The sequence below is a fragment of the Eptatretus burgeri genome, chromosome 1 (genome assembly GCF_056783735.1).
Source record: "Eptatretus burgeri isolate ZD-2024b chromosome 1, Ebu_testis_v1, whole genome shotgun sequence".
Lineage (NCBI taxonomy): Eukaryota > Metazoa > Chordata > Myxini > Myxiniformes > Myxinidae > Eptatretus > Eptatretus burgeri.
Genome location: NC_140961.1, coordinates 50014872 through 50027843, shown reverse-complemented (window position 1 = coordinate 50027843; position 12972 = coordinate 50014872). Strand labels below are relative to the sequence as shown.

General features: G+C 42.6%; 1 protein-coding gene across 3 annotated transcripts in view; it reads right to left on the bottom strand.

Moving 5' to 3' along the window:
* The window catches only part of LRP2 (LDL receptor related protein 2), a 350948-nt gene that overhangs the window by 275655 nt on the left and 62321 nt on the right, over nt 1–12972 (bottom strand). For all 3 annotated transcript variants that reach the window (XM_085883670.1, XM_085883668.1, XM_085883669.1), the window contains exons 16-21: nt 11493–11696; nt 11149–11341; nt 4779–4913; nt 4111–4241; nt 2313–2450; nt 1718–1999 (exon numbers count right to left, since the gene is read on the bottom strand). In XM_085883670.1, the coding sequence (XP_085739796.1) occupies nt 1718–1999; nt 2313–2450; nt 4111–4241; nt 4779–4913; nt 11149–11341; nt 11493–11696 (1083 nt within the window). The remainder of the gene's footprint in view (nt 1–1717; nt 2000–2312; nt 2451–4110; nt 4242–4778; nt 4914–11148; nt 11342–11492; nt 11697–12972) is intronic.

Here is a 12972-nt window from a genome sequence, read left to right as displayed (position 1 = left end):
GTCCACGGTGCTGAAATGGAGAGAAATACCGCAGCCTGCCATGTGACTGAACGTATGTCTGGGAGGATTGAAGTGTCGAGCGATCAGTTTGGTTCTTACATCGAGTAAGTGTTCACAAAAGCGATCACCCAGTCTCATCAATGTCGATCATGTAGAGTGTGCACACGATTCCATAGATCAAATAAATTAGATATGATGGGCCAAATGGCTTCCACTTATGCATAAGTTCCAAAAATATCCTTTGATGGTTTTTGTCTATTGACACACCTATTGTGTGTAGAATGTCTACACAGAGTTATTTCTTAACTTTGTGATCATTTCTCAACATTGGAGACGTTGTAATATGTGAACTTATTGGATAACAAACAACATAAACTGAAGCACATTTTGAAATAGTTGAAATGCAAGTTCCACAAGCTCTTAAGCGTTGGTGGATGATTAACTAGCAATCATTCATTACTAGAATTGTAGCGATCATTACTTGTAGTGTTTTGTAAAATAGTTTAGAATTTTATAACTGAATTGATTCCATCCATTGTTCCGTGCATGTCCATGGAACAAAATTGGTCATCAGATCAATGATGATCATTGCAAGGACCAATCTGCTCAGTCATTCTTGTGATCAGCATTGCAGCAAATGGGAAATTTGGAACCATCTGGTGGACCATGGTGAACCCTCCCTTGTAATAGTCAATCGGATCTCTGGTTTTATGCAGCACTCCAGCTTGAAAAAAAGAAAGAATACTCAGTGTGCAAAAAAGCAGACAAGTACTTCAGGGTGTCCGTTGACGATAACTCGGTACCAAGATTGGATACTGTTGGTGTTGTTACATCACCTACATTTACATACATACAAAAAAAAAATCCCCTCAATGATATTACAAGGTTGGTTCCATGAATGTTAACCCATTCCCATACCACATGGTGGGGAAGAAGCGCTTTGTGGTTGACAGATGACAATATTAACAGGTTTCTTCAAAATGTTTTGCTCAATTACCAATTCGGTGATATCGCACTGTTACTCCAGTGCATTGAAGAGATGAAACCTTCATACCACCTTAAAGAAATGACTACAAAACTCCATTGGTATTCTGTTAATAAACATATTGTCAATTTCTCTTGGAAATCTGTTGAAGGAAATTGCCCAATGTTTTGGTGAAGCCTTGGGAGATAGTTTTCAGCATGATGGATAATAATGAAAATGAACACCATACTTTTTGCCACTCATTAAGCCATTAATTTTTGAGGCACAGCAGGGCAAAGGAGTTGCTATCAATTGGTTTACACAAGTTACGATTCGTAGATTTTCAACCTTCCTTTACCGTTCCTTTAGTGTTATGAACCAACAATGCCTGGTGTTGGCTCAGTGGTTAGGGTGGCAGCTTGGGATCCTAGGGTCCTGAGTTCAAGCCCCGTTGGCCGCTGAATTAATACACCAGGGGGTTGACTCAGCCTGTCATCCTTCCGAGGTCGGCGAAATGAGTACCAGTTCCAATGTGTGTACTGGTAGAGGGGCACTGCATCAGCGACACAGTCGCGCTTCAAGAAATGATAGCTACCCTGGCAGCTAAGCTGCCATACGGCCACCACCACCAACCAACAATATTGCCTCACCAGGAGAAAAAAAAAAAAAGAAGAAGAAAAAGACATTTCCCTGTAAGCCGAAAGCTAGTATTTGAGTGATTTTATTTATTTATATTATGAGAAAGCAACTTACTGCCATAGCCACAGTTGCTTTCGTCGCTGCCATCATTGCAGTCATCGTGACCATTGCACCGGAAGGTGCTTGGTACACAGCGTCCATTTTGACATGGAAACGACGTCGTTGGGCACTGCTCGGTAGGTGGTTCAGCAGACGGGTTTGGTACACACACGCGCTGATTTCCTTCAAGGTTCATTCCGTAAGGGCAGCCACAGACACGCCTGTCTCTTGGTACTGGGAAGCAGAAGTGGCTGCAGTCTCCATTATGATTGGTGCTGCGATTGCAGGCATTGGTGCCTGTAGAGAGGATCAGTGAGGAACATGTGTTTGTGTGAAATGGTTAATGAAGGCCAGAGAAATTTGGATTCACAACAAGATGGAGAGGTAGTTTAGATAAAGCGCCATTGATGAAATAAAAACGAGCAATTCCGTTTGCAATCAAAGCGAACATAATGGACATTTTTGAATAGGATTTAGAAGTTTTGCACAATTTTTGTTTTAAAAGTGTGATTGGTGGGAGTAGGGTGATGTTTTAGCGTATTTGAGGTGGGCAGAGTAGGAGGGTGGCACGACACACAACACAAAAAAAAGAGCGAGATAAAATACATACCAGTTTGCAAAGAGGAATCATACACTTTTAGATGCATGACGGACGAGATCCCCTGTCGAATGACCTGCAATTCTCCTCCGTCAGTTTTACGGATACGAAAAATAGAGTTGTGGTGCCAGTCAGTGACATAAACATAATCTGAAAGGAAAAAAAAAAGAACAACGAATTACAATCTTATGTTGAAGGCTATTACACATTTAACCATTATTCATAATAAATGCAATAAATTTATGGTTGATGATACAGGAGTAATTGCATCAGTACAAGCTGCACACGAGCATGAGAGACAATGGTTCAGAACAATGGTTCTGATAAAAACTTAGAGAGGCAAGTCCAACTCAAAATTTTGGATTCATGATCTCAAGGCTCAGCATTCCTGAAACAAGCCATTCCAAGTTCATATTCTTTCGTTAGAGCAATTTGTTTCCTGGAATCGCGGAAATTGTACGGAATAGTATTTGCATTTCATCTCTTTCCCCACAACACATGCTTCTTCCTCAAAGTACCAAAGGCTATTCGGATTATGAAAACTACACAACTGCTAGGGGTTGATGTTCACACTCGCTGTGTTGCTTCAAATAATATAAATTCCATGATCAAAATCGACATAGCCCAACCAAGACGCTCTCTTTTTTTGACGGGACACATTTGATTTTGTTGTGCAATGTCCCTCTGTGATTTCCTGTTGTTTAAATGCAATGTCAACAAGCATGGCAGCACTTCAGGTTCAGGAATATCAAAATACTGAATCCTAAATTTCAACCACAGGTTCTAACAGAAGGTTGCTCTTGAACATCATCATTATGTACCGTGCACAATGCAGAGCGTTGGTGTTGCTGAATCAGTTACGAGGCTACAGTCCTGGTCGGGTAGCCACTCCGACTCAGGAGTAAATGGCAGGAATTTGGAATTTCTTCAGGGTGCCGGCGATAGCTCACCTACTCTTCATGAAGGACTGACTCTTCTTGAAGGGCCTACCTACAATAATAATAAATGTTGCATCCAGGTGCAGCTAAGTGAGCCTAACAGAAAGTTTTCTGCAAGAATTCACTTCTCCTTAGAGTGATAGATAACGAGAGAAATGGAGAGTAAAAAAGTTGAAAGAGAAGAACAAGCAAAAATTCGAATGAATAAAGATAATTATGAAAAAAAATAAAACAAATAAATAAATAAATAAGGAATAAAAATTATAAAGAAATGTGAAAGGAACAAAGAACAATGTCAGGAAGAACCCAGACAGTTAGATTTCAGCAGTTACTCCCCAGGCTCAAACACAGCAACATGTACAAGCTACCAGAGGTTCGTCAGCAGGGAATCACAGTCCAAACAGCATCAGTGTATGGAACAAACATAATGAAACGGAAGACCAAGAAGGAACCCGAAGAAGTAAAGATCAAAGCTGGAATCATCAGGAGGAACCTGGATGAGCTTTACAGAAAAATTTCTGCAAGAATTAGAATAAAGAGAATGATGAATAAATAAATAATAAATAAAAATTATTAAGAGTCATTTCCCTTTCCCATTTCACTCGTTTGAAAAAGAGTAAATCTCTCATATTTCAAAAAGCCAAAAAAGATTTTAAGAAGTCACTTGTAAAGTTATTTATACAACTGCATTAAAAATCACTTGAAACTAAAACAAAATTATTGCATTTGTGCTTGTACTTGAGTAAAAAGGTGCTTTTTTCAGGGTTCCAAAGAGCAAAACCGAATGTGCGACTTCCATAGAACCATTCCATAAAATATTGCGGCTTGTGTATAACATCGGTTAGTTTTGTAACAAAAACATCAGCAGATACCTTGGTACACGTCGATGCTGAAGGGATGTTCGAGCACACCGATTTCATCAAGCCGGTGCCGATTGCGTCCATCAAAATCACTGAACTCGATGTGGTCAAAGAAGGCATCGACCCAGTAAATGATTCCTGTCCTAAGAGGGCATAATTGACATGATGTTCTCAAGAACCGACACAGTTTGCTTAAAACAGCAATGGACACTCAGTTTGCTTTATAGAGAAACCTCCAGCTTAAAAGTATTATAAACAGAATGACAAATTAATTAAATTAAGATTGTTATGCATCAAAAATTGCCACTGCCAACAAACTGGTAGGGAGCAACTCTGATCCACAAAGACTGCCAGGACAATTTTCTTTTTCATTGGCACATATTAAGGAATACCATTCAAAAATTTTCCCAAATTCCTAAGATCTTGCAGGAAGGGGTTAAGGCCCATGTCGAAGTAAAGTGCAAGGAAGGAGGTAAGGGACTCACTGAAAGGTGTAACAAGTATTAATGCACAAGAGGTAATGGTGAAATACAACAAACACACACACACACACACACACACACACACACACACACACACACACACACACACACACACACACACACACACACACACCTGAATAATTCGAACAATAATAAATGTTGCGTGTAGATAAGTTTTACACAAAGATACAAACTTACGATTTCATTTCCCAGTCCAGAGCCAATCCATTCGGCCAGCCAAGTGTGGTATTGATAATTGGTGTGGCATGTGAGCCATCACACCAAACTCTCACTATTTTTGCTGGTCGATGCCAGTCACTGTAGAATATGTACCTGTAAAAAAAAAAACATGAGAAAGAATGAAAGCTGTTCACAAGATATAAATGTTGAAAAACTCGAGATATAGATCAATGGAATGTCTGTTCTCAGTTGTGAATAATTACAATCATCACGACAGGTCCTTTCCTTGGAATTATCAATCACGGTATCACTTGACACAAAATGTAATTAAGGTTCGGGGAGAGGCAAGGCACAAGAGGAGATATGGGTGAAAGACAATGAACACCTGGGTGCTTGCACATGAACTCGTACATACACACACGCACATTTCAGTGTCATGATAATATAAACACAAAGCATGACATTGAATAATGAGCCACACGTTTGAAAAACAACGCTCAAAGTGTGGAAACATTTTTCGACATTTGACCAGATACTTCTCGTGGCGGCCATTAAAACTCAACAACTCTGATTGCGCGCGCGCGCACACACACACACACACACACACACACACACACACACACACACACACACACACACACACACACACACACACACACACACACACACACACACACACACACACACACACACACACACACACACACACACACACACACACACACACACACACACACACACACACTTATTAAAATGTCTATGTACCAGCTATTCCTAAAATATAATATAATTTAAATTATTCCTGTAAATGATGTTAATTTCACAAATCCTCTCTTCAAATTAATTTAAATTGTAAACCCCAAAACACAGTTCCCTTAAGGCCCAGTCACACCTTGATTTTCTGAAAAACACTGCCATACGTCGTTGTACGTTGGCTTTAAACGTTGTACTTTTCGGTTGTCCTCAAATTTTTGCATGCTTGAAATTTCACGACGTATGCCGGCGTATGACTCACACGTTCCGCTACGCTGGCCACAAGTTGTATGCACGGTCTGCGATCGTTGACAGACGTCAACACATGCTACTTGTAAGTTAATCATAAGTTGAGACACGCCGAGGTAATGTTTAGCATTCCCGAAACTTATTTCTAACCTATGATTAACGTGTTGTTGGCACGTTACGCGATCGTTGCCACACGTCGACAGACGTTACTTTTAAGTTACTCATTGGCTGAAAGACGTCGGTATAATGGATCGTCCTTGCGTCAGTGTCCACGGCCACGGCCAGGACACTTATTTGCAGCATTCTTCAAACTTTTCTTCGGCATGACGAGGATGTTCACACTTCGATGTCTAGCTTGGCTATGATTCCAATTGTCCATCGGCAGCGTCTATTTAAAATAGTCGAGTTTGAGCGTTTTAACACGTTCAGAAGAAACGCTTCAAATTTCCAAACCCCAGCGTCAAAAAACAAAGGCGAGTGACAGCAATTTAAATCGTTCATTGTAAACAATGAAAATAGCTGAGTGGTACCGTTTAAAAGTTGTTGAGTGTAAAAAAAATCCAATTGTTGAGCGCAAGCGTCTACTTTCAATAGTGGAGATGCAGCCATTTAAATCGTTGAGTGGCAGCCTATGAATAGCAAACCCTACGTCACCGGCAAAGATAAACTGCCGCACGATATGGATAAGTTAGGCTATCGTTGGCCATAGTTTGTGAACGCCGGCTACACGATAATTATTCGTTGGTATATCGTATCTATAAGTTATCGAAGCGCTCTATGCACATTATTAGTTCATTGTGCATTTGTCCAACCCGTTATGAATAGACCTAAATCGTAAAAACAAGCCATAGCTCATTGTTGAAAAAGCCCCATAAAAAATTAGCCGCGAAGAACTTCGAACAATGGTGCAAAGATGTCTCCTACCCGTGGACACGCGGACGCAAGGAGGATCCATCATAACCCACACCCTCCCCCTCACACCCACCTACTACTGCCAACATGAACAAACTACTACTAATACTAATACTGATACTGATACTGTTACTGCTGACATGGACATCGACTCAAAAAGGACTCGAAAACACTGTTGGGTTCCCCTTTTATGAACACCATTTTTATATACCAATTCCCAAAATCGCTGGGAACACGTCTTTATATGGCAGTTGTAAGTTAGAAACACATTCATTTATTTTTTTTGTCGACCAGAAGATGTCATTGGAATACGTCTACATACATCGTTGTGTGTTGGGACTACGTAAAGAATTGGTTCAAAGCACGTCAAACATAAGTTAGAAATAAGTTTCGCGTAAAAAAGACATTACCGCGACGTGTTTCAACTTATGAGTAGCTTATAAGTAGCCTTTGTGGACGTGTGTAAGCGTCCGCATATCGTGTGTACAACTATTCCCCATCGCATGCGGAACGTGTGTCATATGCCAAGTACGTCGTAAAATTTTGAACATGTTTAAAATTTCTTTACGTACTCTACTTACTACGACGTATGATAGCATACTTTAGCGTTGTACTCACGTATACCAAACTTACTCATACCGTATTTGACGTGCCCCAACGTTTTAGACACATTTTTCTTAGGTCGGCATACGCTGGCAAGATCGCCAAGGTGTGACCGCGATGTTGTCACTTCCATTTCTACGGCAGTTATGATTCGAATTGTTGTGCATCAGCCTTTTAATAGGCTACGTCACGACATCGTCGTGAACCATAGCATTAGTTAATTTATATAAATATCTCGCCAATAATAGTTTTTACTCTTTGTATTGTATTTCACTAATTATATTTGGTGTCATTTTATGATCTTAAAGAAAACTTGTTTTAATCCGCTAACTGTAGCTCCCTGTGTGTTTGCATATGTCTGATGAGTTGTTTTAATATATTGTTACGTTTGAGGGGGGGGGGGGTATGCATTCAAAGGGTAATTAGGATGTTTAATTAGGTATGCCATGCTGTTCGAGTTTACCAGGATCTCGATGTAATAAGTAGCAATTCAGTGGTGATAAGTTGTCTAGTAAATGTTCATTTCTTCAAGGGGGAAATGATAATTGTCACGTAATTAGATAGGGACACGGGATAGGGTAAGTGTGTCTGCGTAAACCCCTTTTAGTAGTCCCTGGAGGCTGGCCGTGACGTCACAGGACAGTGCTGCGGATGGCTCCGCCCCGTGATCACGATTGGCGGAAGGTGACGGCGGTGGGCCAATAAAACGGCTCGATTGGAAGTGACGAGGACAGGAGAATAAAAAGGTTCTGTTCGGGGTCGAAAAGAAAGAGGAAGAAGATCGGGACAAAAAGATCGTGTTTTTTTGGTGTGGAGGCTGTTGCGCGGGAAGCGTACTTGTTGTTGTGCTGATTCGATCGTGTTCTTCATCGTGTCTTGGAGCCTAGCTGAGCCTCGTGCCTCACCTTGGTTGGCTCTGGGGTTCTGCTGACTCGGAGTACGGGGTCGAACGGCGGGCGGACCTGCCTCCCTCTCCTGCTCGCAATTTGGTGCCAGAACTGGTTCCCTGGTGGCTGTGAGCGGACTTGGGCCATGACCAGGAGGTCGACAGCACCACGGTTTCTCCTGCCCCCCTGACGAGAGCAAGGCCAGCTCGTCCGACGCCGATCCAGGGACAGTTGCGTCCACACAACGGTCCAGCCTGACCACCAGAAGTAGCTACGTTGTGTGTGTGTGTGTGTGTGTGTGTGTGTGTGTGTGTGTGTGTGTGTGTGTGTGTGTGTGTGTGTGTGTGTGTGTGTGTGTGTGTGTGTGTGTGTGTGTGTGTGTGTGTGTGTGTACTTGGCGCCTTAGAGGGTTTGAGAATTGTATATTCATTGGAATTGTCTGTGTTTTCCCCACGCCTGATCCCACATCATCCCGTCGAATCGCCCCGGATCCCTTTTCTTGCCGAGTCTTGTTATTTCTGGTTTATAATAAAAACAAATAAACATCATCAACTCAGTGAAAAGCGACTCGTGCCACCTTCCTCGTCCCGTTTGCGGTAGAGCGATTAGAACTGCCATGTTTGGGTTATAAATAAATAAACCGCCTCCATCGTTTCGGCTCATTCTACGTTGGCGGGACTGTTCAAGTCCCGTGGACGTCACAATATTAACAAGTTCAGTGCAGTGTGTGGTTTCTCTCACAGTCCTAATTATTTCACCTGCAACTGTACCATATGATAACTTCTTAGGAATGTTTTTGTCTAAAGGCCCGGTCACACCTTGACGTTTTAGCCAACGTATGCCGATTTTTGAATTTTTTTTCTAAAATGCTGGCACACGTTGAATACGTTATGGGTAAGTTTTGATAACATTGAGAGCACGCTGGCATACGTCATAGTACGTTGCCATACGTCATTGTACGCTGGCTTTAAACGTTGTACTTTTCGGTTGTCCTCAAATTTTTTCATGCTTGAAATTTCACAACGTATGCCGGCGTATGACTCACACGTTCCGCTACGCTGGCCACAAGTTGTAGGCACGGTCTGCGATCGTTGACAGACGTCAACACATGCTACTTGTAAGTTAATCATAAGTTGAGACACGCCGAGGTAATGTTTAGCGTACCCGAAACTTATTTCTAACCTATGATTAACGTGTTGTTGGCACGTTACGCGATTGTTGCCACACGTCGACAGACGTTACTTTTAAGTTACTCATAGGCTGAAAGACGTCGGTATAATGGATCGTCCTTGCGTCAGTGTCCACGGCCACGGCCAGGACACTTATTTGCAGCATTCTTCAAACTTTTCTTCGGCATGACGAGGATGTTCACACTTCGATGTCTAGCTTGGCTATGATTCCAATTGTCCATCGGCAGCGTCTATTTAAAATAGTCGAGTTTGAGCGTTTTAACACGTTCAGAAGAAACGCTTCAAATTTCCAAACCCCAGCGTCAAAAAAAAAAAAAATAAAAATAAAAAAAAAACAAAGGCGAGTGACAGCAATTTAAATCGTTCATTGTAAACAATGAAACTAGCTGAGTGGTACCGTTTAAAAGTCGTTGAGTGTAAAAAAAATCCAATTGTTGAGGGCAAGCGTCTACTTTCAATAGTGGAGATGCAGCCATTTAAATCGTTGAGTGGCAGCCTATGAACCTACCCGTGGACACGCGGACGCAAGGACGATCCATCATAACCCAGACCCTCCCCCTCACACCCACCTACGACTGCCAACATGAACAAACTACTACTAATACTAATACTAATACTAATAGTGACACTAATACTAATACTGATACTGATACTGTTACTGCTGACATGGACATCGACTCAAAAAGGAACTCGACGTCATTGGAATACGTCTACATATGTCGATGTGTGTTGGGGCTACGTAAAGAATTGGTTCAAAGCACGTCAAACACAAGTTAGAAATAAGTTTCGCGTAAAAAAGACATTACCGCGACGTGTTTCGACTTATGAGTAGCTTATAAGTAGCCTTTGTGGACGTGTGTAAGCATCCACATATCGTGTGTAAAACTTATCCTCATCGCATGCGGAACGTGTGTCATACGCCGAGTACGTCGTAAAATTTTGAACATGTTCAAAATTTCTTGACGTACTCTACTTACTACGACTTATGATAGCGTATTTAGCGTTCTACTCGCGCATACCAAACTTACTCATACCGTATTCGACGTGCCCCAACGTTTTAGACACACTTTTTGTTACGTCGGCATACGCTGGCAAGATCGCCAAGGTGTGACCGCGATTTTGACCCTTCCATTTCTACGGCAGTTATGATTTGAATCGTTGTGCGTCAGCCTTTTAATAGGCTACGTCACGACATCGTCGGCGATGCGTGCAACGAGCTATGCCTAAGTTAGACTATCATTGGGCATCGGTTGTGTAGGCCGACAACAGGTTCAGCATTCGTTGGTACAAGTTATCTATAACACAACGAAACGTTCTGTGTAGTTACCAATGCGTTATACATAAGACCAAGTCGCTATGAATACGTCCGAATCTTTAAAAAAAACCATCAAAAGTTCAACGTAAGCCAGCGTTTTACATACATTCTAATACGTTGCCATTGCTGGCTAAAACGTCAAGGTGTGACCGGGCCTTAAGAAAGGCATTCATACAATGTGCAATGGAAAAGTATCTCGTTTATCAAACGAATTAGTGAGAAATTTATTATTATTGACATCGATTTGTAATTCTAAAAGAAACTGAAGTGTGAGTTTGGTTTTCCTTTTTTAAATTCGAGTTATTTTGGATATATATATATATATACCATATCATCATGAAGCTGATCAAATACAAACCCATTGTCAATAAATTACCAATTAATCAAAAGATGTTTCCACACCATCACACAATTGTTAGTTTATTTATGTGTATGCGCGCAAATGCACACACACGCACACCTGTATAATCAACACATACCCCTTCAGTGGGTCGACAACAACAGAACGAGGGTTCCCCAGCGAGTTCAGCAATGTACGTCGAGACCTGTCTGCAAGTCTCACAACACTAAGAGAATGTAACCTTGAATCCGTCCAGTAGAGGTTGCGTGAAATCCAGTCGAATGCCAAATCCTCTACCAAATACGCCGCTCGGGGAACAATAGTTTCCAATCCTAAGGGCAAATAATAATAATAATAATAATAATAATAATAATAATATTCCAGGGGACAAGGAGTCATCAAAAATAATGCATGTGTACGTGATGCTCCAACAAAAATATCGAACAATATAAGCTCGTGACAAAGCAGTCATTGAAGCCTCACCTGTGCCGTCAAGGTTTTGGCAGAATATTGTTTGGCTAATTGTGTCAGAAACGAACACCCTGTTGTTTGTTGCATCAAAATCCAAGCCAACAAAGAATGAGTGGCTGCGCATTATGGGCAAAATGACATCTTCTTGTTGCGATAACACTAATGGTATTCCACGAACAGCTATTCCCGAGGAAAACAGCAGGAATCTAGAAACAGCTAAACAAACAGTGACAGCAAGTTGGACAAGTCATACACAACCAGACCCAGATAGTATAAAGTTACACATGTAAAGCATGACATTTTGAGAAACTCTCGTTCGCTCTGATAAGAAACAAAAATAAAACTGGATCTTCATTCACAATCCATCTCTGAAAGATTCATATCCCACTCTTCCTTCTCATTCTCTCTCTCTCTCTCTCTCTCTCTCTCTCTCTCTCTCTCTCTCTCTCTCTCTCTCTCTCTCTCTCTCTCTCTCTCTCTCTCTCTCTCTCTCTGTGTCTCTGTGTCTCTGTGTCTCTGTGTCTCTGTGTCTCTGTGTCTCTGTGTCTCTGTGTCTCTGTGTCTCTGTGTCTCTGTGTCTCTGTGTCTCTGTGTCTCTGTGTCTCTGTGTCTCTGTGTCTCTGTGTCTCTGTGTCTCTGTGTCTCTGTGTCTCTGTGTCTCTGTGTCTCTGTCTTCCTCTCTCGCCCTCTCTCGTCCTCTCCCGCCCTCTCCCGCCCTCTCTCTCTCTCCCGCCCTCTCTCTCTCTCTCTCTCCCGCCCTCTCTCTCTCCCTCTCCCGCCCTCTCTCTCTCTCCCTCTCTCTCTCTCTCTCTCCCGCTCTCTCTCTCTCTCTCTCTCTCTCTCTCTCTCTCTCTCTCTCTCTCTCTCTCCCTCTCTCTCTCTCCGTCTCCCGTCTCTCTCTCTCTCTCTCTCTCCCGCCCTCTCTCTCTCTCTCCCGCCCTCTCTCTCTCTCTCTCTCTCTCTCTCTCTCCCGCCTCTCTCTCCCGCCTCTCTCTCTCTCTCCCGCCCTCTCTCTCTCTCCCGCCCTCTCTCTCTCTCCCGCCCTCTCTCTCTCTCCCGCCCTCTCTCTCTCTCCCGCCCTCTCTCTCTCTCCCGCCCTCTCTCTCTCTCCCGCCCTCTCTCTCTCTCCCGCCCTCTCTCTCTCTCCCGCCCTCTCTCTCTCTCCCGCCTCTCTCTCTCTCCCGCCCTCTCTCTCTCTCCCGCCCTCTCTCTCTCTCTCTCTCTCTCTCTCTCTCTCTCTCTCTCTCTCTCTCTCTCTCTCTCTCTCTCTCTCTCTCTCTCTCTCTCTCTCTCTCTCTCTCTCTCTCTCTCTCTCTCTCTCTCTCTCTCTCTCTCTCTCTCTCTCTCTCTCTCTCTCTCTCTCGTTTATGTTCACTTTGTAAATTTAGCAAATGAAGAAAGGTTGGGGAGATGAAGGTGTCTACGAATCTGGCCAAACCTCCCACCCATCCCCCTCCCCCATCCCCTTTCAGTCCTCACCCACAATGAGAAT